Source organism: Tympanuchus pallidicinctus, unplaced genomic scaffold, assembly GCF_026119805.1.
Source record: "Tympanuchus pallidicinctus isolate F22 unplaced genomic scaffold, pur_lepc_1.0 scaffold23, whole genome shotgun sequence".
Lineage (NCBI taxonomy): Eukaryota > Metazoa > Chordata > Aves > Galliformes > Phasianidae > Tympanuchus > Tympanuchus pallidicinctus.
The window spans coordinates 8,115,345-8,142,210 of NW_026294740.1; the positions used below are offsets into that span (position 1 = coordinate 8,115,345).

General features: G+C 41.8%; 2 protein-coding genes and 2 non-coding genes across 8 annotated transcripts in view; 2 read left to right on the top strand and 2 right to left on the bottom strand.

Annotated features, from left to right (window-relative positions):
* TEX2 (testis expressed 2) overlaps positions 1–16,440 on the top strand; it is a 41,650-nt gene extending 25,210 nt beyond the window's left edge. For all 3 annotated transcript variants that reach the window (XM_052688359.1, XM_052688357.1, XM_052688358.1), the window contains 8 exons: positions 1,032–1,276; positions 2,610–2,759; positions 4,188–4,287; positions 8,547–8,679; positions 11,877–11,999; positions 13,489–13,698; positions 13,895–14,015; positions 14,444–16,440. In XM_052688359.1, coding sequence (XP_052544319.1) covers positions 1,032–1,276; positions 2,610–2,759; positions 4,188–4,287; positions 8,547–8,679; positions 11,877–11,999; positions 13,489–13,698; positions 13,895–14,015; positions 14,444–14,566 — 1,205 coding nt within the window. In that variant the 3' untranslated portion in view covers positions 14,567–16,440. The remainder of the gene's footprint in view (positions 1–1,031; positions 1,277–2,609; positions 2,760–4,187; positions 4,288–8,546; positions 8,680–11,876; positions 12,000–13,488; positions 13,699–13,894; positions 14,016–14,443) is intronic.
* Positions 16,441–17,227: 787 nt separating this feature from the next.
* LOC128083311 (small nucleolar RNA SNORA76) lies at positions 17,228–17,362 on the bottom strand. The gene has a single exon (XR_008208032.1). It is a non-coding gene; the product is annotated as a small nucleolar RNA SNORA76 (small nucleolar RNA).
* A 166-nt stretch (positions 17,363–17,528) lies between these two features.
* Positions 17,529–17,591, bottom strand: LOC128083309 (small nucleolar RNA SNORD104). Its single transcript, XR_008208030.1, has one exon. It is a non-coding gene; the product is annotated as a small nucleolar RNA SNORD104 (small nucleolar RNA).
* A 248-nt stretch (positions 17,592–17,839) lies between these two features.
* The window catches only part of ERN1 (endoplasmic reticulum to nucleus signaling 1), a 31,348-nt gene continuing 22,321 nt past the window's right edge, over positions 17,840–26,866 (top strand). For 2 of the 3 annotated variants that reach the window (XM_052688362.1, XM_052688363.1), the window contains exon 1: positions 17,840–17,919. Coding sequence is in view for 1 of the 3 variants with exons in the window: in XM_052688361.1 (XP_052544321.1) it covers positions 18,620–18,694; positions 26,505–26,616 (187 nt within the window). In the remaining 2 variants the exon portion in view is untranslated. Of the gene's footprint in view, positions 17,920–18,575; positions 18,695–26,504; positions 26,617–26,866 lie in introns of those variants that run through there. The other variant, XM_052688361.1, reaches the window with a different exon arrangement.

The following is a 26,866-nucleotide window of genomic DNA, read 5'->3' on the forward strand; positions in this document are numbered from 1 at the left end:
AGCAAATCAAATCACTGTTTTCACAGTGATAGTTATTAGCAACTGTGGAGCTATTGTGATCTCAACAGACAAGTAACACCAAAGGCACCCTCACACTCCTTATCTTGGCCTCTTGATTCCCCTTGTTGTATACCAGCTTTTCCTCTTTTGGTTGCATTTTTGGCAGTATGACCTCAAATTTTCTTACTATTTTTAGGCTATTTTATGTAAGTACAACTGTTTTTCAGTGACTGTAACTTTTGTAAGGATTAGTTGTTCCATCTGTTTTCCTTCTCATCTGCTGGAACAAATAACAACACTTGCATTTAGTCCTATTGCTACCTGTTTTTTCACTCCAGTCTGCTCTAAAGAATACAATCCCTATTACTGGGTTAACATCACAGCAAAACACTTTTTCAATTTTTGAATACAAGACCTAATGTATATCCAAACCAATAAACATATCAACACTTCAAGTATTACCAGATTGTTTAATTTTAAACCATCCTCTGATTTTAAATCAGAATGACTCATGCTTTTCTTCATCTCTCTGAGAAGCTTTTTAAAGGTTAATGTCATTATTTCTGGCCTACAATTTCTTGAAATAAAAATGCAAAATTAATGGATAATTAGAATTCTGTTAGTTATATACTTTTGACAGTCTTTTGAATTGTAACAGTCTATAATTAAACTTAAAAAATAAATTAGGTATAGGTGCGTTTTAATCGCCTGACTTTTATTTTATAACCCAGCAGAACTGTTGGGAATTCTGCCATATGTTGTACATGTGTGAGTGTCTGTATTTAAACGTGGGATTGATCAGCTGAGTTTTCCAGTCACATATCCTAAGTGCTGAGTCATGTTGAGGTTATTGGATATCTTAAGTTTGTGACCAGCTGAATACAGAGTTGTGGAATTTACTTCTGTCCTTTGAAAGAAGAAAGCACTACGTTGGTCTTTTTCAGAATAAATTAAATCTGCTAGCTTATTTTGTTCCTTGAAATGTTTGATTATGCTTTTCTGTTTAACAAGTATTATTTCTTCTGATTTAGGGATCTTGCCAGCACATGGTAGAATGGAGAGTCAGTCAGGAGTTCTTACACACAGTCGTAGCAGCAGCAAGGGAAGCGTGGAAGAAATTGCATCCCAGCCTAAACACAAGGATCTGGCTGGCAATGTGAGGCAGAAAATGCTCCTGGACTACAATATTTATATGGCAAAGTGTGTTCCACAGGAAAAGAGCCCATCGGGTAGTCCAGTCCTCAGTGCAGATAGCAGCCCTACAGCTGTGAAAAAGGTAATACTGTTTCCCCAAAAAAATGCTTCGAAAAGTGTTTTATTTTATCTTGTTAACTACTTCATTTAGAAATAAGTAGCGGGGGGGGGGGAAGACAACTAACACATTTAAGAATCAATCTATAAGACAGTAGTATAAAACACAACACTTAATAGACGGAATCTTAACAAGAAATATGATCACCTTTCTTTTCAAAGGTGTAATTCGTGTTCTGCATCTTTGACAGACATTCATAAACATTCAGAGAGGCACCAGAAGCCACAGTAAAGCATATGAAAAAAAATGTCTGCAGCTCCCCCAGGAAAAAAGCCAGTCTGGCCCCTGACAGCCCAGAAACAGTGACGAATTCACTGCTGAATTGAGCAGGGATCAAAAATGATTCTATAAATAGATCAACAGGTGGGAAACTTGGATGCAGTGAGTGAAAGCAGAAGCTGCTATGAGAGGTTGCAGCCAGTGAGAGCAATCATTGCCAAGAAATGATACTCAGAGAACTGTAGCATCTACATGATTGCTCTTAGAAAGCCCTGCTTTTCTGCTGGCTTCAGACTTTCTACTTGCAATAATGACAAACACCTTTCGTTGCAGGTAGTTCAAAGACATTAAATATCTTGTCTTGCCTTCATAAAGTACCAGCCTACTGGTTCTAATAAAATAGATGGTGTTATGCACACCCTCCAGATTATTTCAGCTATCTTTGCTTTCCCGTTTGTAGTCAGAGGTGCAACATCTGAATATGCAGTATCTTCATGTGTTTTGAGATGGTTTCTCCAGTAAACCAACATGTAACTCTCTTGGACTGTAAACAAAACCTTTTATGCAGCCAAAGGACCAATAGTTTCCTGAAACTTATATACAACCATTGAAAGGAAGAGTACATTTCCTTGTACTGTATTTATCTTCAATTTGTGACTTCTCAGAACTGTATGTAATATTGGGCTTTGCTTTTCTCTTTTCCTAAATAAAAACAGTAGCATAGCTGTTACAGGATCTGTTGGGAAGGGAGAGCATCTCTGCCACAGACGTGTGTAGGTCTGCCCACTCTGAGATGATCTGCTTTTTCTGCCAGAGGTTAAAACATGTACAGCCCTCTCATTTCATTGCCAGAGGTGAAGTCATAGCAGCATAGTCTCATTTACTCTGTTGCATGTCAGGATGATGACAAGCAAGCTTATATCAGGCCAGTTGACATGGCTGTAAAGCTGTCATGTGTGTTGAATGTTAGAGTTCTTAGCTGACCTAGGCTGTAACACGGAACTTCCTGGTATAAATGAGACCTTTTCTGACCTTAGAGTAGAATTTCCACAGCTGATAACCTGCTCTGTGTTTTCAGTTTCCTGATGCCCCCGTGAAAGCTGAGGAAGAAGAACAGGAGGTCTGGGTGAATGCTTTGCTTGGAAGAATATTTTGGGATTTTTTAGGGGAAAAATATTGGTCTGATCTGGTGTCAAAGAAGATCCAAATGAAACTTAGTAAAATAAAGGTAACTAATCTGGACACATGTACTTCACACGCTTCTTTGAGTTCAAAATCAGTAGAAGAAACTCTTTTAACAGAGGTTTGGATACGTAGAAAAATAATTGAGGTAAATAAATGTGATACAGAGTTTCAAGCGAGTTTCACTATCTGTTTCACAGTAGGATTGTGACAAGCTGACTTTGTTACTTCAGTTTCTGATCAACTATTTGTGTCTGTAAAGTTTCTGTGTTAAAAGGTAGAAATATTACTGTCTTTACTTTAAGAGTAAGTAGTGCTGGTTATAAGTTATTAATCAGGTCTCTATTGCCAGGGTTACTGTACTTATGTTTTAGGTTTGTTTTTTTCCCTGCTGAATTGTCAAGATAGAGTTTTAAATGAAATCTGTTATGGGAAACAGCAGATTCCTATGGAGAAAGGGGAGGTCAGAGAACCACCTTCAGGCACGCAGCACTTGCAGGAGAGGTTGGTGGGAGTAGTAGTTAAGCTCCGAGGTGATGGGATGTAATTGTTTGACTGGATAAGCTTAAAAGTGAAAGAAGTGCTGCTTTTGAGTGACTTCTGGATCTTTCCTTTGCATTCTGTAACTCTTCTGAACAGCAGCAGTTAATCATTGGCTTGTTGAGCTCCTGACACTGGGGGAGGAGTTTGCCTTTTCCTGAAGGCGAGGGAAGATGTAGGCTTGTTGACAAGAGCTCTGAAATTTAGCTGCCAGCACCAGCTGTGAGATAGTGTTGTTTGTGCTTTGGGAAATAAGCAGTAACCTAATTCTGCCCTGGCTGTTTCCACATTTGTGACAGCAGGATATTCAAACATCTAATTGGAAACAGTTGAGTGGAAAGACTAAGTATGGGGGATGAATGTATTTTGATAGGCGAAAGCTTTATTTCTTAAGAGACAGAAATTCTAACAATTAGAAATGCTTACAAGTATATAGATGCTCAAATAACTGAAATACTCCTAGTATTGTAACTTTGAGATTTTGAGATGTATTTGAAATGTTATGAAATAATTTGCCTTTAATAAAAATAGCTAAAACATTGATGTGACTTCAACTTTCAAGTATCTGTCTGAACTTGAAATCTGAAAAAATCTTTAATTGTATTCCTAGTAAAATAGGAATTAGACTGCTCTTGAGCTGCTCTCAAAGCATCCTGGACTACAGAGCATCCTGGAAACTTGAAGTCAACATCTGAACCTAAACATAGCTTTAAAAGCATTCTTTTAAAGTTCACATGCTAAATCTCTTCCTGAAATAATATTTTGAACTAACAAATGTGGAATCTTAGAATTTGAGGAAGTTTGTGTAATCACATTTGTTTTCTTTCACTGGTGGCTCAATCCATTCCCTAAATTTAATGACCTTCCTACTCTCAGGAAATGGTGGTGAATAGTTTTACAACATGAACTTGATTTTGATGTTCTGTTCATATAGCTGCCATACTTCATGAATGAGCTAACGCTGACTGAGCTTGACATGGGGATAGCAGTGCCGAAGATCCTTCAAGCCTTCAAACCTTCTATTGATTACAGAGGTAAAATACATGTTTCTTCTTCTATATTCGCCAGGTTTGTGCCTTTGTATCTTTGTAGAACTGAGTTTTGATCTGTTGCTCTTGCAGGTATTTCAATTTAAGGAAGGCACACCTAGTAAGAATTTATTCTACCAAGGTACTGAGAGATCTCTGTCGCAGGCTTGGTATAAACATAGTTCTGCAGATGCAGAAATTAATGACATGTAAGCCTGTCTTTCCATTGGGAAAAATAGATTCAATTTACAGAACTAAAGCAAAATTAGCATACAAGTGGCAGATGCATCTCTCTGTTGTGGACTACAGAGAACAATGCACATCTCATCAGGAAAGAACTGATTCTGTACTGCAGCAGAAAATAGATTTGGTTCTCTAGAAATTGCTCTGCTTTGAAAGCAGTGATTCAGAAAACACAATAATAATAAATTGGAAAACAAAAATTGTAGTGTTGCTTTGGAAAAAATACAAAACAACTCTATTTTAAAATGTCTGTGTGCCCACTGTTAAAGATGAATTTTCTTTAAGCTGAATGACTTTCATACTGCTACATTATGGATTAGAAGTTTTGCTTTTTTCCCCTTTTCTCTTCTTCCTGGCTTGAATTTAGTTGCAGGAGTGTATTGGAGGGTACTCTTGTTTCCTAAGTACTTTCACAAAAAGAAAAAAAAAATATGGTGAATGAATTTTAGCTTCAGAAGCATTTGTTCTCCTACATGCTGAGAAGAGTTAGTCGTTACCTTTCTTCTAAGGTGTGTAATCAGAGCAATCTTCTGTGATTCCTTCATTTGAAGTTGTTTTTGAGTTTATTAAGGGTTTCATAACTTGTCTGCTCTCAGTCCATTCACTCCTTTGCTTACCGTGTTACAGTGGATGGGTGATGTGTAAGAGAATTATCTGACTTGAGGTGGAACGGTTTCTAATTGGTCTAAAGGGAAAGATCTCCTTGGAGGACCTGATGTGGTACAGCTATGGATCACATGACAAACAGCTTACTTTTAAACTGCTCTTCCAACTTTCATATAAAATGAAGACTAAATCATTTCTGGATGGTACTGAACCAGTGAGCCAGTAGTGAGATGGTAGGAATTTAATGAACTGATGATACTACTTAGGAATATTGGAGACCTCTGTAGAGGCTGTTAATTATGGGCCAAAAATAAGCCAAAACTTCAGCAAATCTCAGTAGTATATTTAGAATAACAACAAACAGAGCAAAGTTGGAACAGATAACTGGGTTATTTGTTGTTGCACTTCTTACCGATTTGATTGTGAGTGTTTAAAAGTTGCAAATTTACTCTGCTTCAATTTTACAATATTTCAATATTGTAAATGTTCTTAATATTTAAGACTTTCTTGTATATGTTCTGATTTAATGAAGTAACACTTGTTAAATTTCACGGATATACCTGGGATGAGTTTAAGGCTTTGCAGGATCATTCTGCTCCTTCAAAACCTCTGTTCCTCTGCTCCTAAGGGTCAGAATTAGGATCACACAGTCACACAGATTGGATGTGGTCTCTTTCAAGATGTATTGAACTGTAGCTTTGATTACTGGCACTCTTCCTACAGTGCTTTTCACTAGCTCTGATGAACAGTTAACATCAGACTTTTGCAAGAATGGAAGATATGTGAAGATTTAGGGGAAAATTAAATAAAATTCTATCAGTAGTGTAAAAGACTTGCTGTTCAAAGCACTGCTTAAAGGCTGAGGAGGTCAGCAACTCTAACCTTTCGCTTGTTAAAGCGAGAACAGAACAGACATTGGGGAATTGTTAAAACTCCCTTGAACATTTAAACAAAAATAAATTAAAAAGAACAAAACCAAACAACCCAAAGCTGCGTGAAAGCAAACACTGCAGATTGTACGTGTTGAATCCAAATGGTTTTGTTTGTTGGCTTCTTGCCTGAGACTTGCAGCTCTGGGGAAAGCCTTATCTCTGCAGCACGGGGTACATTGCTCTCACAGCTTCTTAGAGCTGAGCTTTATAAAAGAACCTGTTTGAAAAGAGCAAACTGACTGTTTTGGGGGGAAAAATAAAAACTTAATAGATGGAATAAGCTAATATCTCCTCTGCCAGAGATGCAGGGGGCTCTAGAGGTAGATCAAAGATATACATTCAGTATTTTGTACAGAGGAAAATTTTAAATCTTGTTTGAAATAAATTGAAAATCAACAAAGCTGTATTAAATTCCTTAGTGTGCCAGGCTTTGTTTGGGTTAACATGATTGTTTTGTTCTGTTCTTTAAGAGGTTATCTGAGTGAAACAGATTTGAACATTTTTTGAATTCCTCTCTCTCTGTTCTAATAACTCCAGTTCTGACCAAGGATTGCCATTCTCAGTCATGAGATTGGGTTTAGGAGACTGAATATTTCTGGCTCTATTAAATACTGCCAACAGCAGCAACAACTCCTTCAGTTTCTTGTTCAGTTAAACTGTGGCAAGCAAACATTTATTATAGAATTTGTAATCCAGTGTAATTTTTCACGTTGTTGAATGACGTGAACTCGTAGTTGCTGAGTTTCTACGTGTTTGCATTGAGCAATTACAGGAATAACCTTTTGCTTTGCTTTTGTACATAAACACTTCGAAGACTTTTTTAACTTACTTGAGACAATCAGTCATTTGTGGTTACCTTTCAGAAGGCTTTAAATCTCAGACAGCTGCTTTTTTTGATTTTTTTCATCCGTACTTTTCTATCAGTGCTTGATAACAAAGGAAAGATTGGAAAGTAACTCAATATATTAACAGACATTGTTACGGGAAGAAACTCTTGTTTCCGTTAATGCAGTTCTATTTCAGTGTCAAGGCTGAAACACTGTCAGGGCTATCTGAATAAATGGTGCCATCTGCCCAATCCTTCATCCCTTCTTCCTCCTCTGCCTCCCTTTTTTCCTTTGGAAAATGTGTATGAACATTTTCTGATGAGAAAGATTATCCCCCCTCAGTGTTGGCATCCTTAAATTATTTTGATCTACTCTTAAAACAGTTTTAACTCTGAAGACCACTGTGCAATGATCTAAAAGGTCTCTTTAGCTGTTTTCTTATTTCTGATGATCTCACACTTACTTCATTACCGTAAAGAGGAAAAGTGTCTGTATGTTTCTATTTGAGTTCTTGTGTTTTGTTCTTATACAGGATTAGAAAATTGATGGAAAAGAGTGATTTAGGTTAGTCAGTGCTCTCTCTGGTGTATAAGGTCTTTGTGTGCCAGTGCCCTGGTCTCTGGGAGCTGTGTGTATTTCTCAGGTGGAATCTGAGGACAGTGGCATTCTTCTGGTGTGCTTTCATAGAAAAGAAAACAGTCATTAATTAATTGATAAAGGGTATTACTTCTACATCAGTCAATACTAAACAGTATTTGCCTTTAATTGCTTCCAAATAAAAGTGGGGAGCACATCTGATATGCTAGATACCGATAAGGCACATTGTGTGCAGCTGTGATATTTAGACAAGAAAAATTTGTCATCTGTGCTTAGTGGCATCTGAATTCTCATCTCTGGATGGCAAATATCCAACAGCTTTTTCATTCAGTAGGACAGCAGGTGTCATTTAAGAGGTGGGATGTAATGTTGCAGTGGTTCCTTAAGATGATTTTTTGGGTGATACTGTGAGTGAGTGGTTTGCCAGACAACAGGATGTACTTAACCCTGCACATCCGGGACTGTTCTCAGTAATGACCTGTGAGACAGTTGAGTTACTGAGAGAAGGTTTTCATGCTGCTTCAATAAGCCATTGTTGAAAGCAAAGCCAAACAGCATGTTGTGTAACAAAAGACCTTGTTCTGGGATTTCAGCTTCGTTTGGAGGGGGTAACACCAAGGGGTGTCCTGATTGCAGTTTGGCTTGGAGCAGTGCTGCAGATAGTATTTGAAGTGGATCCCTGATTGTATTCTATGTTCTTTATCTTGATTCAGATCTCTTAAGCGGTTTAGGTGTGCGCAAATCACATCACGTTCCTTTTATAGGTCATTAGCCTATATTACCAGACTGATCTGTCTTTCTCCTTGCCTTTGATGCATATTTTAACCTTTAACTTCCTGTATTCACATTCAGCTTATAAAACAACTTGCTTTCATAAGCTTGTAATTCATTCTGAATTAATGATATAATCAGTTGGCAAAGAAGTGTTTTTTCTCTTTGGGTAAAGTGTGATGAGTGGATTTGGTTTTTTTGTTTTTTTTTGTTTTTTTTTAAAGTTTTGTCTTGACATTAAAATAAAATTATTATGACTGAAAACTACAGCCTGTTGTTAATTTTTTAGGGCTTTGGATTGATTTGGAAATGTCTTACAATGGATCTTTTCTAATGACCCTGGAGACCAAGATGAATTTGACCAAACTTGGTAAAGAGCCTCTTGGCGAAGCACTGAAGGTTGGAGAGATTGGCAAGGAAGGGTAAGATATGGTAGTGATGGTGCAACTTGACTTTTCCTGGTGAAAAAGTTGAAATTTCTTTGTGCATAAGCAACTCAGGCTCTGTAATAGATTGAAAGGAGATGCAGGGAGGTGTGTATGTACGAGTGCAGAGCTTCTTGTCTTTTATGTAACTTTAATGTTGGACTACACTATTGATAACTGTCTTAATAGACAGCTTCTGTAGAGGAATCCTATTTTTTTATAGTTCAGTAGGAATTTAAACTGTTGTGTGATTAAACATTGACCTTTGCCTTACACTTCATTTGGGGTCCTAGCCAGTAAGAATGTCAGATATACACACGTGCCAATACTGCTTAAAACTACTATTATAAAGCATGTAACAGTAAATAACAGTAAATATTATGTGAAGACTTACGCAGTACCTTTACTGTATCATGAGAAATAATCACACCCATTCCTTAGTCACTATTGTTCTGAACTTTCTGCTTCCTATTTACCTGTTACAATTTTTCAAAAGATCCCATTAATTATGTCCTCCAAAACGTTGGATTTAAAGATGGAAATATCTTTTTCTAGTGGAATTCTTGTTTTTATTCTCATCTCTACAGAATTTTCTTTGTGTATTTTTTTATACCTGTCCCTAATAGTGAACAGATGGATTTCATATTTAAAAATGACCATAATTTCTAAGTGAGCAATAGGCCTACAGCAAAGCAAATGTAAATGTCTGTAGCTAAGCAACCAATTACGTTAAGGTGGAACCATTCACTAATGCTGTATTGCACGTTTCATGCTCCCTCTTCTGATTCAAATGCCCAAGGCCAAATATCATGTCAGCTTTACCAGAAAAGAAGTTAGTTCTTTTTACTAGTTTTTAATTATCAATTAACAATTGTTTTGATAAACCAAACTGTTACAGATGGGTTTGTGTCTTGCACTGTCTATAAATCCCACATGTTTGCTTTTGCTCAATTCTGTTACTCAAGAGCAGAACAAACAAAACTCAGGTAAGAAAGGCATCTATTTCTCCAGAAAGAGAGGAGTAGGGGAGACTTGGCACTGAGTTTTAACTGTCCTTTCATATTGTCAGTATGAAATGAAACCAATGGTTCTGTATTATAGTCCATTCTATCACTGCTGCTGCATTTCTGTTTGAAATAAAGTGTGCTGCAATACAGTTTAATAATTCTGTGGTGTGTGCTCTCAGGCAAATGCAGCTGTCACAAAGAAACACAAGAGAGGAGATTTAATTGCTAACTTTATAAAGTGGATACAGTAGCAGGTTCTAACAAACCAGAGAGCAGGCAAGCGCAGGCAGGCTAACCCAAAGTTACTGCAGTTTCATACCTTGTAAGTCCTTTCTTGCGTTTGTGTACCATGTGGGAAAAAGAACTGGCAAGTGGTAATTCATAAAATATTGGGCAGTCTGCTCAGGAAAATTATTGCAGCTTCAAAGTGGTTTTCTGCTAGCATCTGTCTTGTATGGACAGTCCATTGTAGGATGGATGCCTTGAAATCTTACTAAAGCATATTTCTTGTTGCTTTGTTTAACGCGAGGAGACCTGTTCTCAACCAGCAGGTATATGTGCTTCTGGAGTCACTTCAGAGGATCCTACACCTAGGCAAATAAGGTGCCTTCTTGTAAGAGTGGTATCACATGGACAGGAAAAGGAAGTCGGGTCACACCCAAGTAGGAAATACATAGTTTGACCTAAAAACGTGAGAAATAGCTCCAGCGTTGCTATGTGAGCCAGTGACAGGACTCCCCTTTCTCCTTCCCAAGTCCTCAGGGAGGTGGTTCAGTTTGCTGTGCTGTTTTTCTTTTGCAGATCCAAATACATCTCAGGGTAGAAGAGGCTTATTCCATTGCAGTTAGCCTAGACATCACATTCTGTGCTGCAGAGAGGTCATGGGATTGCTGCTCTCATTCTTAAGCAGGCAGTTAGAAGGGAGTGCTGTGCACTGGTGAGCTGCATTTGATCTGTCCTTTTACATTAGGACTTCATGCAGTAAAACTGTTTGTTCTGTGCAAAGAATAGCAGACAGCAGCTTTGGTCCATGCATGCTCTGTGTGAGGTTATTAAACATTTTAAGTCTCCTAGAGCATGCAAAAAAAGCCCAAACGCACACACTAAAAAATCCCCCAAAACTGAAAAACAACAAGATGCAGCAACACCTTGTATTCTGGACAGGTTGTAGAGAACTTGAATGCTGAGTATAGTCCCGAGGGCCAAAAATGTGCTTTTGAAGCTTGTGTAACAGTTACAAGCTTTTGCATTAAGTGGAGATCTGTGAATACTGCATTCACTGTATCCTTCCTGGATTTTAATCCGTTTAAAAGATTTGAATTTGTGTGATTGTGTGCATAAATTCTTCCATAGCTGAAGCTCAGGAATTAGTTGCTACTGTGCTGTATTTTGTACCCTAAGAGCAGAACTTCTTTATTACTTACTTTACTACTTCCCTCTTCTCAATGTGACGTTGATGGCCTTATTCAATCCTGGATTCTATTCAAGAATAAATAATTTTTAATCCCACTTTAAAAGAATAATAACAAATAAAAAACGATGGGATTGGGTTGTGCTCTGCATGTGATACTGTTGCTGGAAGTGTGTCTACACTGCAAGAGCTGTGTGTGACTCGACAAAATGGAACTGATGAGCTTGGGTTGAAGGCGCTGTGACGATGAGGTGTGTGTGAGCAGCTCAGGGGGCATCTGAGAGATGCTGGGATTCGCTTGGTAGACATTGGCATGGGAAGCCAGAACCCTAGGTTTGCTTTTTGTAAGTGACAGACTTTTGTTCCCACCTTTCAGCTTATAGACATCTGTCAGTTTAAAAACAACCACTGAAAAACCACAGCCTGTCTGACCTACATACTGCTCCCCGTTTGTGGAAAGGCACAAGCAGCAGCAGAAATGTTTTCAGATGTATTTAAATAATTTCAAAACATTTAATTTGAATATGTAGATGTTCCCCTGCCATCTTGTTTTTTTTTTAATGCAGGATTATATTCTGCTGGAAGAAAACAATTTTTTGTGTTTTGAAGCTAGTTAAGGCACTCTGCTTTCAGAGCATTTTACATTTTTAGATAGAGTTCATAGAAAGAAGAAAAGATATTTCAGAATCTGAGTATGCATAATGGCAATCAGAGCTGTGCATGATGAATAGCTATTTAAGAATATTGGATTTGACCTGGAAATTGCATTCTTTCAGTTTCAGGCCAAGGGCATACTGTCTTGCAGACAGTGATGAGGAATCCTCCAGTGCTGGGTCATCAGAAGAGGATGATGCTCCTGAATTGGCAGGAGAGAAGCAGGTGACTCCCGGAGCAGAAGGGTGAGCTGTCTTCATAGTGTTTCTTGTTAATCCTTTTATTGCCCCTGCTCTGTTTCCAGATGCTTTACTATAACTATTGTCATGGTCCAGTCCCATAACATTCCTTGTGACAGAGGATGTCAGAGTGAGCGTATCCAAGCAATGAAACAAACAAAACTCAGCCATTTCTAGAGTAAAGAGCAGCAATCAAGCCATGTACACATCACAAATAAAAGCTGCTCTTGCCATGTGTTTTATCCTGCTGGGAGCCTTGTTCTCAATTCAGCACTTCTGCAGCATAAGCTGTGTGCTGTTCTGACACCTCCTGATTCCTTCACTGTTTGAAAACAGAAACAGCCAAGTCTTTGGTTCGGAGATCCTACAGGAAACTTCCCCAGCCTGTCCTGCTTGGAAGCAGAGTCTGAAATAGAATTTTGTTTATTAACTTGAAACACTTTTTGTATACAGTGTCATATCCATACTGATCCTGTTGATGCCTTGTTTCCAGTGTCTTTTCTTTAAAAAGATATCAAACAGTTGTTGTTCAAGTCAGGCTTTCTTGTTCCCTCCCCCCTTCCCTTGTTGAATAGCTTTAAGTATCTTCAGCTATGCAATGCTGCCCTCTAATGCTGCACACGAGTTCTAAAGAAAATTTCCTCAAGTCAGTTTTGCCACGTCATCCCTTGCTTTGGTTGCTGTTCTGATTATTTTTTGATTATTTTTTTTTTCTTTTTACATCTGATTGAAATAGTGGCTGCAGTGAGAAATCAGCAGCATGCCTGAAACGTCTGGTAACCACATTTCCTATGTCTGAACACATCTCACTGAGCTTTACAGTGAATATTCCAGGAGATTCCATGATGCATTCAGAATGTTCTAAGCAGTTTTCTGAGTTTTGCTCATTAAACGTTTTGAAAAACTGCATGATGAATTACTGGGATGATTTCTGTGATCCATTTCATGGCTTTTATAAATATATAGATCATATGAAGAACTCTGTATCAGAAAGACAAAGGAGAACAACAAAAAAACTCAAGTATGATGTTGAAGGAATTTCTTTACACCATTCAGAAATCTGTATTACATCTGCTATAGAATCTGGTAAGAGTGTAACCACTCTCTAGTTAGCTGGAGGAGTGTGATTTTTATTTTTTGCAGGGCAGGGCTTTAGCAAGGCTCTCTCTGCTACACAAGAGCCACAGTCAGGTATGATATAATATGGGAAAATACATCTTACTAGGATGTGTTTCTGAAATGTGATAGGTATGAAAAAAGACACTCAGTCCTTAAAGCATCTGTTCTAAAAAAAGCTAGGTTGCTGCATGGCATTGCCAGGAAAACTAGCAGGCATGGTTAACCATTTTGGAATATCATTCTGCACGCTGCCAGAATTGCCCTCCCTTTTTTCCAGCACCTTTATACTCCAGTGATTTCATAGGAAATCCTTTGACTCTAGCAAACAATAGTTTGCCAAACTACCTTGGTGTAATTTTTTGTTTTCTATCTAAAGGTATGTTGGAGGACATCGGACAAGTAAGATCATGAGAATTGTGGATAAAATAACCAAGTCAAAATATTTTCAAAAGGCAACAGAGACTGAGTTTATAAAGAAGAAAATTGAAGAGGTCTCAAATACTCCATTGCTGCTAACAGTTGAAGTACAAGAGTGCAGAGGAACGTTAGTAATTAACATTCCACCTCCACCTACTGACAGAATATGGTAAGAGGAACTTAACTGCAAGGTCTGTGCAGTGGTTCAGGTCTGTGCTACCTAAAGCTAAAATATAGCTGAAATGGGTTCTGGAAGATGTACAGTATGAGCTAGTATGAACTGCTGTTAGGAGTGTGTATTTAACACACTCAAGTGTGTTTTGTTGGAGTGTTGGTAATAAAACTGTCCTGTATACTGTCTCAAGGTATGGCTTTCGAAGACCTCCCTACCTGGAGTTAAAAGCTCGGCCAAAACTTGGTGAGAGAGAAGTCACTCTGGTTCATGTAACTGAATGGATAGAGAGGAAACTGGAACAAGAGTTTCAGGTGTGTTTCCTTAACGTTTTCCCTTCATTAATTATAGCTTTGGTGGGTTAATTTTTCCCATGTTCCCTGTTTTGTTCATGACTAGCAGGCATTCTCCACTGCTCCTGTTCAGTGGAATGCACTTTAAAAATTAATCTGACTTCTCGGGTAGTCCTAAGATTCTGTATAGGCCTGGATGGAAATCTGGTCCGCACTTGTCAGAATTATTTTAATCTGAACGTGACATTTCTGTGAAATAGATGGCATGTCAGATTTTGTAATGTTGAAACAGAAGCATGGTGCGAGTTCTTAGTGGATGGAGGGTCAAGCTGTTTAAAATTAAGAACACCTGAGGCAGTAAGGGCTCTCTTTACTTTCTTGAAGACAAAATAATACATTTCAGAGTGGCATATGAAATGTAACTTGATTTAAATGCATCTCTTTCACAGAAAATCTTTGTCATGCCAAACATGGATGATGTTTATATTCCTTTAATGCACTCAGCCATGGATCCCCGCTCCTCTACATACACTCCTAAAGATCTGGTCACGGAGGCCCCTGATCAGCCATGATGTGAAGACTTGCAGTTTACAGTATTATAAAGGTTATTCTCATGGTTTTATAAACTGTGCTGTAGTTATCATCAATTTGTGCCACTTTCCCCCTCCCCAAGGTCTGCCTATAACCATACCTTTGTGCTCACTTGCCTGGTTATTGTTCTGTGTACTTCAGCGACATGGTTTCATTCCATTAAGCAGCTGATTTGTTTTTGTACTGGCTACCATCAGGATTTTAACTTGGAGGCTGAGATGACCTGTTCTTCGGGGGAGGGAGGGAGAACCTAACTATAACAGATCAAGGAGCTTGTTGACACAGCTGATGTTTTCATGCTACGTTGGTGTGCGTTAACACATTGCAAGGTTGTTTGGCAGCAAAGAAACTGCGTGCCAAATGAAAAAAAAAATCCTAAATAAGGAATGAATTTATAAAAACTGGAAGAATATTTTTCTTTCTCAGGCAGTTGGAGGTGTAGAATGAACTGTTTTATGTTCTTTCACTTCTGCAGTCAATAGCTTGTGTCAAGCAATCAAAATATGAAATGCTTTCAGGATTAAAGAATGTAAATTGGGTGTATAGGTAATATTGTGATTCAGTGTGGTATATACATGTTACTTTTTTCATATAGGACTTGTGCTTTTTTTGGGGAAGCAACTAGCCATAAAACACAGTTATCAGTGAAAGTGGGACTGTTGTATTTTTGTAAATGAGGAGAAAAAGGTTGGTAAAGCCATGAGACCAAACTATAGCAAGCAGCCTTACAGTGAGGTACAATCACCTTGATTCATGATTAATTCTGAATGTTTATAAAGACGTGAGCACACACAGGAAATGTTTAATACTGCACATTACCAGAAGTACTTAGTTACCCTACTGTGTATAGAGCCTCTTGCTATGATGAAACAGTTTTTTCTTATAGGAGAATTTGTTGCTGTGACTCTTCCATTGCACTGTGTTTACATGCAAAGCACAGGACCAAATTTTCACATTACAGCTGTGCAAATCAGTCTCTTGATGTTTGTGAAACAGCTGTGATGGAAAGATTTGACCCCTATGCATTGTTCTTTTGGACTCTGAAATAGGAATTCAAGCTGATCGTGATCTAAAAGACTGTTTCTGCTACTTAACGGCCAAAACTAAGTGGGGGTATGGGAAACTGCCTCTTATTTCTATCTGGTGTGATGACTCGAGTAAATGTACGCAGTAAATTCGGTATTTGAACACTACATATCCACTACTTACCACACACAATATTTTTCTGATACTTATTGTTGCCAACAGTTCATGGATGTCAGAAAACGTTTTAGTTTACACAGGGTGAGTTCCGGCTCTCCTTTTATAACATGATTTGCTTTTTTTTTTTTTTTAAAAGTAATTTTTTAAGAACTTTTTTGTACTTTGTGTTGTCACATTTGATGTAAATCAAAATTTCCATGTGTAACTTGATGATTTACCATCTTTAAATGAAGCTATTATATTGAAGGTTTTTTAAACAGCACCTTGCCTGAAACATAAAAGAAAACTAGCATTTAATATATTTAAAATTAATTCTATATTTGAACACCTATTTTGGTTACCTTTAATTAAAATATTAGTAGGTTATATTTGTTACCTGAACTCCTCCTTGACCATTCCAGGCTGTGTATATTCTGGGTTCTGCTCTGATTATGTAGGCACTATCTGCCTCTCATGAAGTCTGCATGTCTTGTACGCAGGTCTTTTATATGATTTAATTTTTATGTGCAATAACTAAAGTCAAAGGACTAGATGCACTAATGCGTAAACAGATTTAGATTGTTGTACGAGACTGTCATATTGCACTTCATAAACTGTGGGTAACTACAGTCTGCTTGCTTTGTTTTATTAAATAAATTTATCTCATCAATTATTCAGTTAATTTCCCACAGTTAATTGCCCCCTCCTTCTGCAGGCTTTCAAAAGTCATTAGAATGCAATTCACTACACTGACTTTTGTTTTTACACCCAAGTTGAGTATATGCACAGGATAACTACAGCTTATGATTGGAGGGTTGACCCACTTGGAGCCTGTTCTAGCTTTAGAAGCAGACTTTTTTGTTTTATCCTCTTGAAGTTCAGCACATCTCAACAGTCTCCTTCCCACCTCTTTCTTCACTCTACTCCCTGCTGTCAGCATTTACACCAAGACCACACCTTCACAATTTTGTTCTGCACTGAAAAGCCTGAACTGGTTCAGAATCACAGGACAGCAGGGGCAGGCGATACCTGCTGCAGTAATCTTGGGGCGTGACCTTAAGCTTCACCTTGTAGCCTTCTGTACCTCAGCAGCTCCTCAGCATCCCATGCTGCCTTCATTGTGGCTGCACACATCGTTCTCCAGCCTGCAGCCATGGCTCCAGCCTTGCTGCCTCCAGGACACCGAGCCCCCAGCTGTAACACAGGGTAAGATGCAGGCCCTGAGAACAGCCGCAGCTTGGAGCAAGGGATTCAAGCCTCCCTTTTGCTGTACGCATAAAAAAGACTCCAACAATCGGCTGCAGAGCACACAGAGCTGCGTCTTTCCAACTCGAGCGCTCGCTTTGGCTGCGGTGCTCTATTCCTGCTGCTGCAGGGGCTGGGCTCCCTGCTCTCATCACCGATGCGGACGCCATATCCTCCGTTCTCACCCCACCCCTCGCCCCCCCTTCACGCATGCGCGCTGTGCATTGCTGTTAAAAGCGCCGCGCGGGTTGCGCCGCGCAGCGCCAGTTATGGAACAAGGGCTTCGCTCTGGCACTGCTGCTTGGCCGGCGGCGCCGCGCGAGGGCACTCCGCCGGGTCAAAGGCAGTGCGGGGAGAGGAGCGCGCACAAATTAGCAGGCAGACACATCCGCGGGGTCGCACAGTTTTATTGACCGCGCCGCTCGTCGTTCGGCCCCTGTAAGACACAGAGCGGAAAGGAGAGGTTACACGAGTGGTGCGGGGCAGCCGCCCCGCGGGATGCGCGGCAGCTTGGGCGCTCAGATATCGGTTTACTTCATCCGTATCAGAAGTCTAACACGCGTCTAGAGACATCAGCGCCGCCCAGCCCCAGCCCCGGCCGCCCCGTCCCGTCCCCCTCTCCCGACCGCCACTGGCAGCCAGCAGCGCTCACCTCCACGCGCTGCGCAGACGGAAAGGCCGCGCTGCCGCCTCGCGCTTCTTTATAGCGCTCCCATTTCGCTACGCCCTCCCCTTGCTCGTCTCGGCCAATAGGATTCAGAGCTCAGGGCACGTGCCGGGCCGGAGGAGGTGAGTGTCCAATAGGATTCAAACCCGGGGTCTCGTGGGGAGCCGTTGGCGCTGAGACGGCAGCGGGCGGAGCAGCGCTGCGCCACATGGCGGCCGAAGAGGGAGGCGCGGTGAGAAGGTAAAGCTCTGAGCGAGCCTGTGTTCGGTGCCCTGACCGCCGCCTGGGGAAGTTCCGGAGAAGCAGAACGCTTCTATCGAATGTAATCGTTTGGAGTTCTGGTGCTCGAACGCTTCGCTGTAGCTAAGCAGCAGCGCTTACCAGTGTAGGCCCCGCTCGGAGCCCCGGCGGCTGTTCCTCCGTCCCCGGATCCCCCGACCGTACCCCCGTACCCCGCCCCGGTTCTGGGTCTCCCCATGTAAATAACTGTGCTTCGTGGTGGTGCGAGCGCTGCGTGCGCGACGGAGAAAAGCAGAGCCCTCATCCTTTAGTGCAGCGCTGTGCACGCCGCGCTTTGCGGTTCTCCCGTCCGCTGCGCGCGTGCAGGTCTGCTCATAGCAGCTCGGGCAGCGCTAATGGCCGGGGGAGGCGCGTCGTTGTGTTGACTTCGGGCGTTACGCTACGCAGCAGCGACTGCCAAAGCCGGAGCCGTGCCGATAGCCGGGGCTCGATCTGCTTCACGGGGAAGGAACACCGGGTTGAGCGCTCCTCCGGCGGCACGGCGGCACGAGACCCGCGCCAAAGCCGGCACCACCTGGGCGCGCCCCCGGCTGACGTCGTCGGCCCGAAGCGGGCGGCTCCGCCCCGCCGCGCGGGGAGCGCCGGACACGCCGCGGCCGGCAGGCAGCGCCGCGCTGGGGGAGCGGCCGCGGTGGCAGCCATGGAGCCGCTGCGCCGCCCGCCGCTCGGCCTGGCCGCGGTGCTGCTGCTGCTGCTACTCTCGCCGAGCCTCGGGGTAAGCGCGGCGCGGGCTGGGGCTGATGCCGGGCTTGGGAGGGCGGGCGGCTCTGCCCGCTGCGGGGACGGCTGGGGAAAGGCCTCGTTCGGGCGGACCGGGCCCCGTCCCGGGCGGCAGGCGGAGTGACCCGCCGGGCTGCGACGAAAGTTGGCCGGAGCTGCCGCGGGTCCGAGCTTGGCCGCCTTCGGGAGGGACTGAGCTCGGCGCCGTGTGCCCGCCTCGCCCGCGGTGGCCGTCAGCGCTCCGTGCGGCTGTGCGCTGTGTGCGTGGACCTGAACGCCTAGCGCATAAAATCCCTTGAGATGTCCAAATGCGGTTAATTTTCTTTAAAGTTGCCGCTGACAGTAGGGTGAGTAAACTTTTGCATGCTGAAGCTCTGTAGGTGGGTAGTGGAACTTGGGAGGGTTCACTTCGTTGCTCCAATTGATACGGCTGTGACCGCACAGGTGGAGGGCCTTGTTTGCTTTATGAGCAGAGCCCACCTGTGCTCGGGTTCAAATGCAAACGCCGGGGGAATGTGGCCCAATCCCAGCTTGGACACTTTGATCATTCTCCTTCCAGAACAAAGGTAGCAGCGTGTGCTGAATTTGCAGATGGTTGGTTGGCATTCAGCGGAGGCTGTAGTTCAGAATTCAGATGTGAAAGACAAAGCGTGCAAGTTGCTGCAATGCAGAACGTTTTAAGAAGTAACCAGTTTAGTTATAAGGTATTGCATGGAGCAGAAAGAGAAGGACCTGCAGCGAAGCCAATCCAAAGTAAATGAACACTGAGCAGATTGCTGCGATGATTGTAAGCAGCGTACCTTAAAATGGGGGCTGTCTGTTGTATATAAAATCAGATGGTGTCCCACAGTACTGGTCTGAAAGATGTTTTGCTTTGTAAGTTCTTAGGATTGGGTCACAGCATGGAAGGGCAGCTGGCATTTACTGCTTCCATTGTATCTGAGCGCAGTCAGGTTTTACACTATGTTCCTTCCACTGTGTTCCTTGCTTATTGTTACTTGAACATACAGGTGTAATGCATGGGGTTACAGTTCTGGTCAAGCAAAGCTGTAGGCTTTGTTTTTCATCTAGGATATAGTAGCTCCACTCCCATTCTTTAAAAGTAAACACCTGTGGGTAATGGAGCTATGTAATAGAGTTGTTACTTGAGCAAGAAACTGGGGGAAAAAAAGTGTCAACAAAAATGACATGAAAATTGTTAGTGAAGAATGGTAATGGTTCTAGGTTACAATATTTTGCAGTGGGAACTCTCGTGCAATCCAGTTTTAAAAATCGTACTCAATAAGAGTACTAAAAAGTATTTTTAAACTAAAAATAATTTAAAAATCAACAGATTAAAACTAGGTTCTGTGTAGTTTTTATTTGCAGTCATAAAAGCCTGGGTTTGGGCCCAGGCAGAGCTCTCCACTCCTGCTCTCTGGGTTTCCCTCCTCTCCCTGTCCCTCAGTCTGGTATCTGATCTGGGCTTCTCCTTTTCTGTTTCCTTTCTCAGCCTACAGCCCGGCCAGCACGAGTCCTCGCCTTCATCCCTGGCTGAGATCGATTTCTGTCTAAATACGTTTTCATTTCTTTGGTTCTAGTCTCAGTTACTCATCATTAACACATTTCACTGAGATCTGCTCATGTCACATGAGAGATAAATGCCCACTAAATAGGCTGACATACAATTCTTGGTATTGAGGGAGTGTGAAAAACACAAGGCTGCCTAAAGATCTGTGCAGCTCGTGCTTTCTATTAATTTCTTTCAAGGCTACAGATGATGGTTTGCTGCTGCATGTTTTCTTTGATCAATGTACTTTATATCCTGGCTTTAATAGTGCTTTCTTTTACCTTACATGTTTCTTTAAGGGCTTTCTTTCCCATCTTTTCCTTGCAGTATGAAATCCCATCCCTTGTTATTGAAATGACAGACTGAACAGCTCTTGGAATTGCCCTGGCAATACATGGGAACACGTTATAAAAGGGTGACATCTCAGATGCGGCAATGAGAAGTGCAGTAGAGCCATTAGGAAATAAGCAGTCAGTATAAATATTATATACTGCTGATTTACTGCTCTCTGTAATTAGGAAAAAAAAAAACCAACAACAAACCAAAAAAAAAAAAACCCACAAAAAACAACAAACCAACAAACATTTCTGAGCCATGGAGTAATCATGATAGAAATGTTCACTCATTCCTCATGGGTTGTGTTGCAGCCAGACGTCCCAGACTTTTCCCATTTTCCAGCATGGAGTTGCTGCTGATTAGAAGTAGTAAACTCTCTGGAATGAATCTGTCACTTAGAGCACAGTGCTGCTCTGCCTTGCTGCCTCTGGGCTGGTGTCAGTGCCGTTACATGGGGAGGACAGGCAGCACGTGGGGCTGTGCTCAACATGGGAATAACCCCAGCCTTACCCAGGTGTTGTTTCTTCTAATGTGTTCCTTATCTCAGCAGGCGTTTGGCCAGTTAGCTGAAAGGTGTGAAAATCTATGCAGGACTACAGAAGATTTCACTGAGGACATCTTCAAGAGTTAATTAGTTCACATTAGTATGTTCTGAATTGCAGGTCTCCTTGGTTGCTCACTAAAACCACTCGCATGCTGGGGTCGGTTGGTAGGTTGTATTGAGGAATACAAACTCACCTTGCACACCTAAAGCTCCAATGGCCAGCTCTGTCTTGAACTAACATTCATGTATTTATAGCCCTGCTCTACTCATTCTGATTGGTAGCATGTTGTGAAACTGAACTAAGCTTTGCTTTTGCAGACTGATCCTGGTGTGAGCTTGGAGCTTACAGTGCAGGGCATCGCTCAAGGTTCCATCAAGTCAGAGGGCAGTTGCGAAGGACATCCCATAGTTCTGCATTTCCTCTTGTAGTTTCTTTGTTGGCAGCTTTCTTTCATACATTAACTATTACTTTTACTGGAGAGCTTCCCCCGACAGTTCACTGAAGGGGATGGTTTCTCCCTGGTGTGTTTGTTATGCCTGCTGAGCTGCAGCCCGTAGGCTGGCAGTGCTGTCACAGGGTGGCTGTCCAGGGCCGATGGATCTTGGGCTGTCCTGATGAATATGGCCATTGCGTGTGCCGTGCTGAGCTTTATAAGGGATTTACTGTGCCTCTGTGCTGGTTTGTCTGCTGTGCTTCCAGCAGCACAGCTGGTCTGGACCTCATCTTGGAGAGGAGAGCATCTGGTGCTGTTCATGCTGAAGCTGTTCCTTAGTAATTTTTTAGTAAAATGCAAATGCACTGACTGATATATATTAGACTAATTATGTATTGAGGAATGTAGACATTTTTTTCTTGAGAGAGTGCATACATCTCAGCTCTTTTGTTTGGTAGGCCAGGCATTAATGAGGAAGTTAGTAGAATTGAAATGGTGGGTAGCAAGTAATTCATCCTTGATCTTCCATCAGACCAGACAAATTACACGTGGTGTGTATGTACTCCTTTAAGACTCAGAGAAGAACAACACTACCTGGTAACGGCACCCTGCTTTGTTTACTGGCAAGCACCAAAGTGTTTCTGTGAAATCAGTGTCAGTTCTCAGAGTTAGAAATCGAGCATCACATCCACTGTTGATGCAGAGTGTTTTTCTGTTCTGTGTTTGTGCGTGAGAAGCAGCCTCCTGTGCTGTCAGCCCCGGAGCAGACGTATTTCTGGGTTACACAGCGATCCCCTCCAGGAGCCCAGCAGCCTGCTTTTCTGTCTGCTCTTACCCACAGGCTTCAGGGGAGGTTGTGCAAACTCAGTAACCTGCATTTCAGAAGGGCTGTTTTTAAGAAGATAAATTAATGGAAGAAATGACTCCTGTGGGGATCTGTTTTCTTCTGGCACAATAAAACAAATTAGGGCACTGCTGTGGTAAGCCTTGAAAACATGTGAAGTGCTGTTGAGTTCAGATACCATCTCTGACACTGAACTGTACCACAGGCCTACAAACACAGCCAAACTTGTTCTGCAGCTTTTGCTGTCCTTCGTTTCACTCTTGGGTCATTCCGACTTGTTTGGAGTCATTTTGTTACTTTGATTTCTAAAGCACCATTTTATCTGAAGATGTGGTAGGCTTGGAGAGAGGGGAAGATCCTTGCTGTAGTCAGTGAGCTGGTATCTGTAGATAAATGCCCTCATCAGTCCCGTGCTTCAGGCTCTTACAGACTCTTAGCAAACAGTGCTTTGGAACATTTGTCAAAGTTTAACTCAGTGAGCGCATAACTGTTATTAGAAATGTGTTCTGAATTAATTTATTTTAAAAAATCATTGGAAAGCAGTCTGCAGATAGTCTGAAAATCCTGCAAGTCCTTCTCCTGATGTCACTGCTGTGGTGGAAGATTCTTATGAATACGGAATGTCAGAGCTCTGGAACTCACTGAATGCCAGAGAGGCTCCTTGGTATGGTTTCACACTAAATAACAGAAGAACTAAAAGAGATTTTGTTTCTGCTTTGTGTTCTGTGCCCAGGAAGTTGAGCTCTTTTTACTCAGCAAACTCACAGCCTGCCACGTTCTTCTTGCATTGAGTTGCATCTCCTCGGTGTAAAACAGCAATGTAAAGTCATTGCTCTCAAGGATTTGCACTGCATCCCAAGTCAGACCCCATCTGCAGGGAGCACCACGTCACAATGTCTGCACACCGGTATTTGTAAAGACTCTGTGCCAGGACTGAGATTATTATGGGTTTTTGGTTTTGGTTTGAAATGGTTCACACAAAAATGGCAGTTGGTTTGGCTTTTTACATACACGTTTTTGTTGTTTTTTGTAATGGTGCTAAGTCCAGACTTCAATTAATCCATTAATCAATCAATTGCAAAGTTTATTCTAAAAATAAAATCCATTCCGTATTTGCAACCTTGGTACTGCAGTCTTATAAAAGAAAAGCCTGCTTTCATTCCCAAGTGAAATACAGGTAATTGCCTGTTCATTTTTGAGTTTTGTTTTATGCCACTTGTGTGAATAAAGCCTTGTTTCCATTCTATTGTGCTGGTTCCCTAAGTCTTTCTCAGGTGCTACTGGAGATATTTGACAGAACAGATCAGCAATATTGCACTGAAAAGACCAAAAAAAGTGTGATTTCAGATCTCAGTCCTACCTGGAAGGTTGCTGTGTGGCTCTGTTATGTGGGCAGCACTCAGGTGTTCATCTTGCTTTCTGCTGAAACTGAAAGGGAGAGCTGGCTGTGCTTGGCTGCATCGTTCAGCGTGTTGATGTGCTGGAGGGGATTCCTGTGCCTGCAGAATGCACTCTGCACGTCCAGTGCATTGCCCTCAATCCCCAGAACCAGCAGCCTTTCCAAACATCGGTCACCTGGACAATAGTATTGATTACTGATGTTTTGATGGGAGTTTCAGAGCTCACATTTAGTTCCATCGTCTTTATAACCTTGGTTCCAGCACAAGCAGCAATTCAGATGCTCCCATGTTGAGTATTAGGACTGTGGAGCTGCAGCCAGTAGCATGCCATACCTGCGGATGCACTAGATTTGGTATCTAACTGCACTCATTAGGATCTCTGTTCTACAGATGTGTTTGTTTGTGAAGAGGATGCAGACTTGTATTCTGTTCTCAATGGAGAAAGGAAGTGAAAATGCTGAGAATATATTGATTGTGTAAGATAAAGAGACTTGTGCAGAGAGTTCGTGTTTTGCAAGTACCTCTGCACTGAAAACAGGCATTTGTTTGGAATGAGGGAGGTGCAGTGTGCTTTGTCAGTGGCCTGAGTAAAAAGCTGCATGCATTTTTTCTCCCAAATTTTGCATTTTGTTGTGATTTCTTCCTTGCACTCATGCAGATATGTAGGGAGCATTTTAACCAGCTGCCTTCTGTCTGGCATTGGACAACATCTGGCTGCTGTGGATGATGGTTAATTAGCTGTAATTAACCTGATGGGCCAATTTGTGCAGGTTGTTAAAGCAGAGCTGGAATATTCATTCAGTGGCTCTGGTTCATGTTCTTGTTCAGTTCCCATTTTGTAAGCAGGCAGCTTTGCACAACTGTGGCTGTTGTTCCATTTCTTGCTTTCGGCCAACGGAAGAAATTAAATGTGTTACATCGTATCTAAACTGTGTGCGAGTTTAAAAGTGAGCCAGCTTTTCAACATTCTTAGGGATAGGATGAAGAATTCCTTGTCTGTCTTCAGTCACTGCTAACTGGGATTGCTTGGGATTGTTTTTAGTAAAATATGTTGTGATCTTCAGCTGCAAATTAATACACAAGTCCAGAATGTTACTGCACAAAGGCTGATTTCCAATTAATTTTGAATACAGTCCATTCCTTCTGATGTTTATCATGATGCTGTTATCAGCACGTGTTGGAAATTCTGCTCTTCATTAATTGCTTGAATCCAGGATGGTCAGGAATGAATGTGAATGTTTCTAGGAAGGCATTCAGCATTTGTGCCTTCTTTCTTTCTGCCCTGTGTGCCCAGTTTCCACTCCAGCCTTTTCGTTGTGGCTGGGAAGAATTGTGTGTAATGTTTGTGAGTGATTCTTCTCGTTCTGTGCTTTCCCTCAGTCTGATGCTTTAGCTGCAGTTTTCCAAAGAGGCTGTTACTCTAATATCCAGGAATCTTAATTTGCATTTTCTTTGCAATAATTCTAGCATGACTAGTAATTATTTTCAAAAATTTAAGTCATTTAAGACATTGCTGGTTATGTAAAATGCACACACTTTCATTTCATGAGCTACGGCGGGTTAAGGGTTATATTTAACAGTGAAACTTTCTAGTGGTGGCAGGTGGCACACAGACCAGCAGTGCAGATGCAGTGCACAAATTACTGCTTACTTGAGCAGTAACCTGGGACTCAGTAAATGGGAACGGGTCGGCCTTAGGGTGTGTAAGATCATCTTTAGGCAGGAAAAGCAAGCATGCGATTAATGTGGGTTTTTTTCCTGCTCTGTGTACTGAAACACCTTGGAGTTATCCTCACTGATCCTGCAACAGCTTCATAGTTCTGAGTCTGAGTGTTGGGGTGATGTCCTTGTAATAAAATCACATGCAATGTCCAGGCTCAACAGCTGCTTGTGCTGTAGAAATAACAGCAGGCACCTGACAGCACTGTGCCTCAGTGTGAAGAATGGAGAGGCATTTCCCCAGTGGCAAAGTGATCAGAATGCCAGGTTAAGGCTTGAGTCCTGTAGCATGGATTACTTTCTAGGGCCTACAGATGTGATCGTAGATGTGGATTTGCTTAATGCTGTTTGGGGCAGAAATGCATTAATTGGAGACCTGAGATGCAGTAACATGCTGAAGAGACCTTACTCCTCCTACCTTTATGCTTCAGTCCTAAGTGCTTAGTCCTTGCTCAGAGCTGGTCATGCAGCTCCAGCTCGTCCCTCGGCTGCTGCCAGCCCTGCAGAGCAGTCTTGTTGTTTCCTATCCCACCTTTTACCCAGCCACGTTTCTCTTATCTTCTGGGGACTAAATCTTGGCAAAAATATGTTCTGTTAGCTTTGTAGTGGCATGGTTGTGACTTCAACACTTGCATTCTCTGTGCTGCTTTGGAGTTCCTTACCCTGGGTCTCTTCTCACACGGGCTTTGCTTTCTGTTTGTTTCCTAAGTTGTCCCTGTCTGTGTTTTCTCCACAGCCTAGTGCAAGAAGGCTTTGATATCATATTGAATGTGGAGTTGGGGATAGGTTACTCACTGCCGAGTGCAGTTAGCAGTGCTGTGGTGGTCACAGAACAAAATCCCTGAATTGAGAAGGACAGATTTTCCAGTTTGTGTGATGAAAATAAAGATGATGTTCTACAGAATTTACTGTCTGACAAGGCAGTAGTAAAAAACTGTAGTAAGCAGTGACATTCAGTGTATGGGTTTTTCTTTTCTAGAATACCAGCTCAGTAACTGTGCCTGAAACACTCTTGTTTGTTTCAACTCTTGATGGAAGTTTGCATGCTGTCAGCAAGCGGACGGGAGCGATCAAGTGGACTTTAAAAGAAGGTGAGGAGATGTCCTGGTGCTCTCTCTTTTCAGTGCTAGAATCGACAACTCAAACTGTTGTAGAGCCTGGTAAATACTGTTTGTTTGTTTGTTTGTTTGTTTTTTCTTTCCTTTTTTTTTTTTTTTTTTTTTTTGCTTTTGATCTTTCTCCAGACTCTGAATGAAGCTGGTGTTTCTGAAGTCGTGCTGAGCTTCGTATTTTGACTTGCAGGTCTTTTTCCACATTTGTGGTTTTCTTGTGCATGGTTTT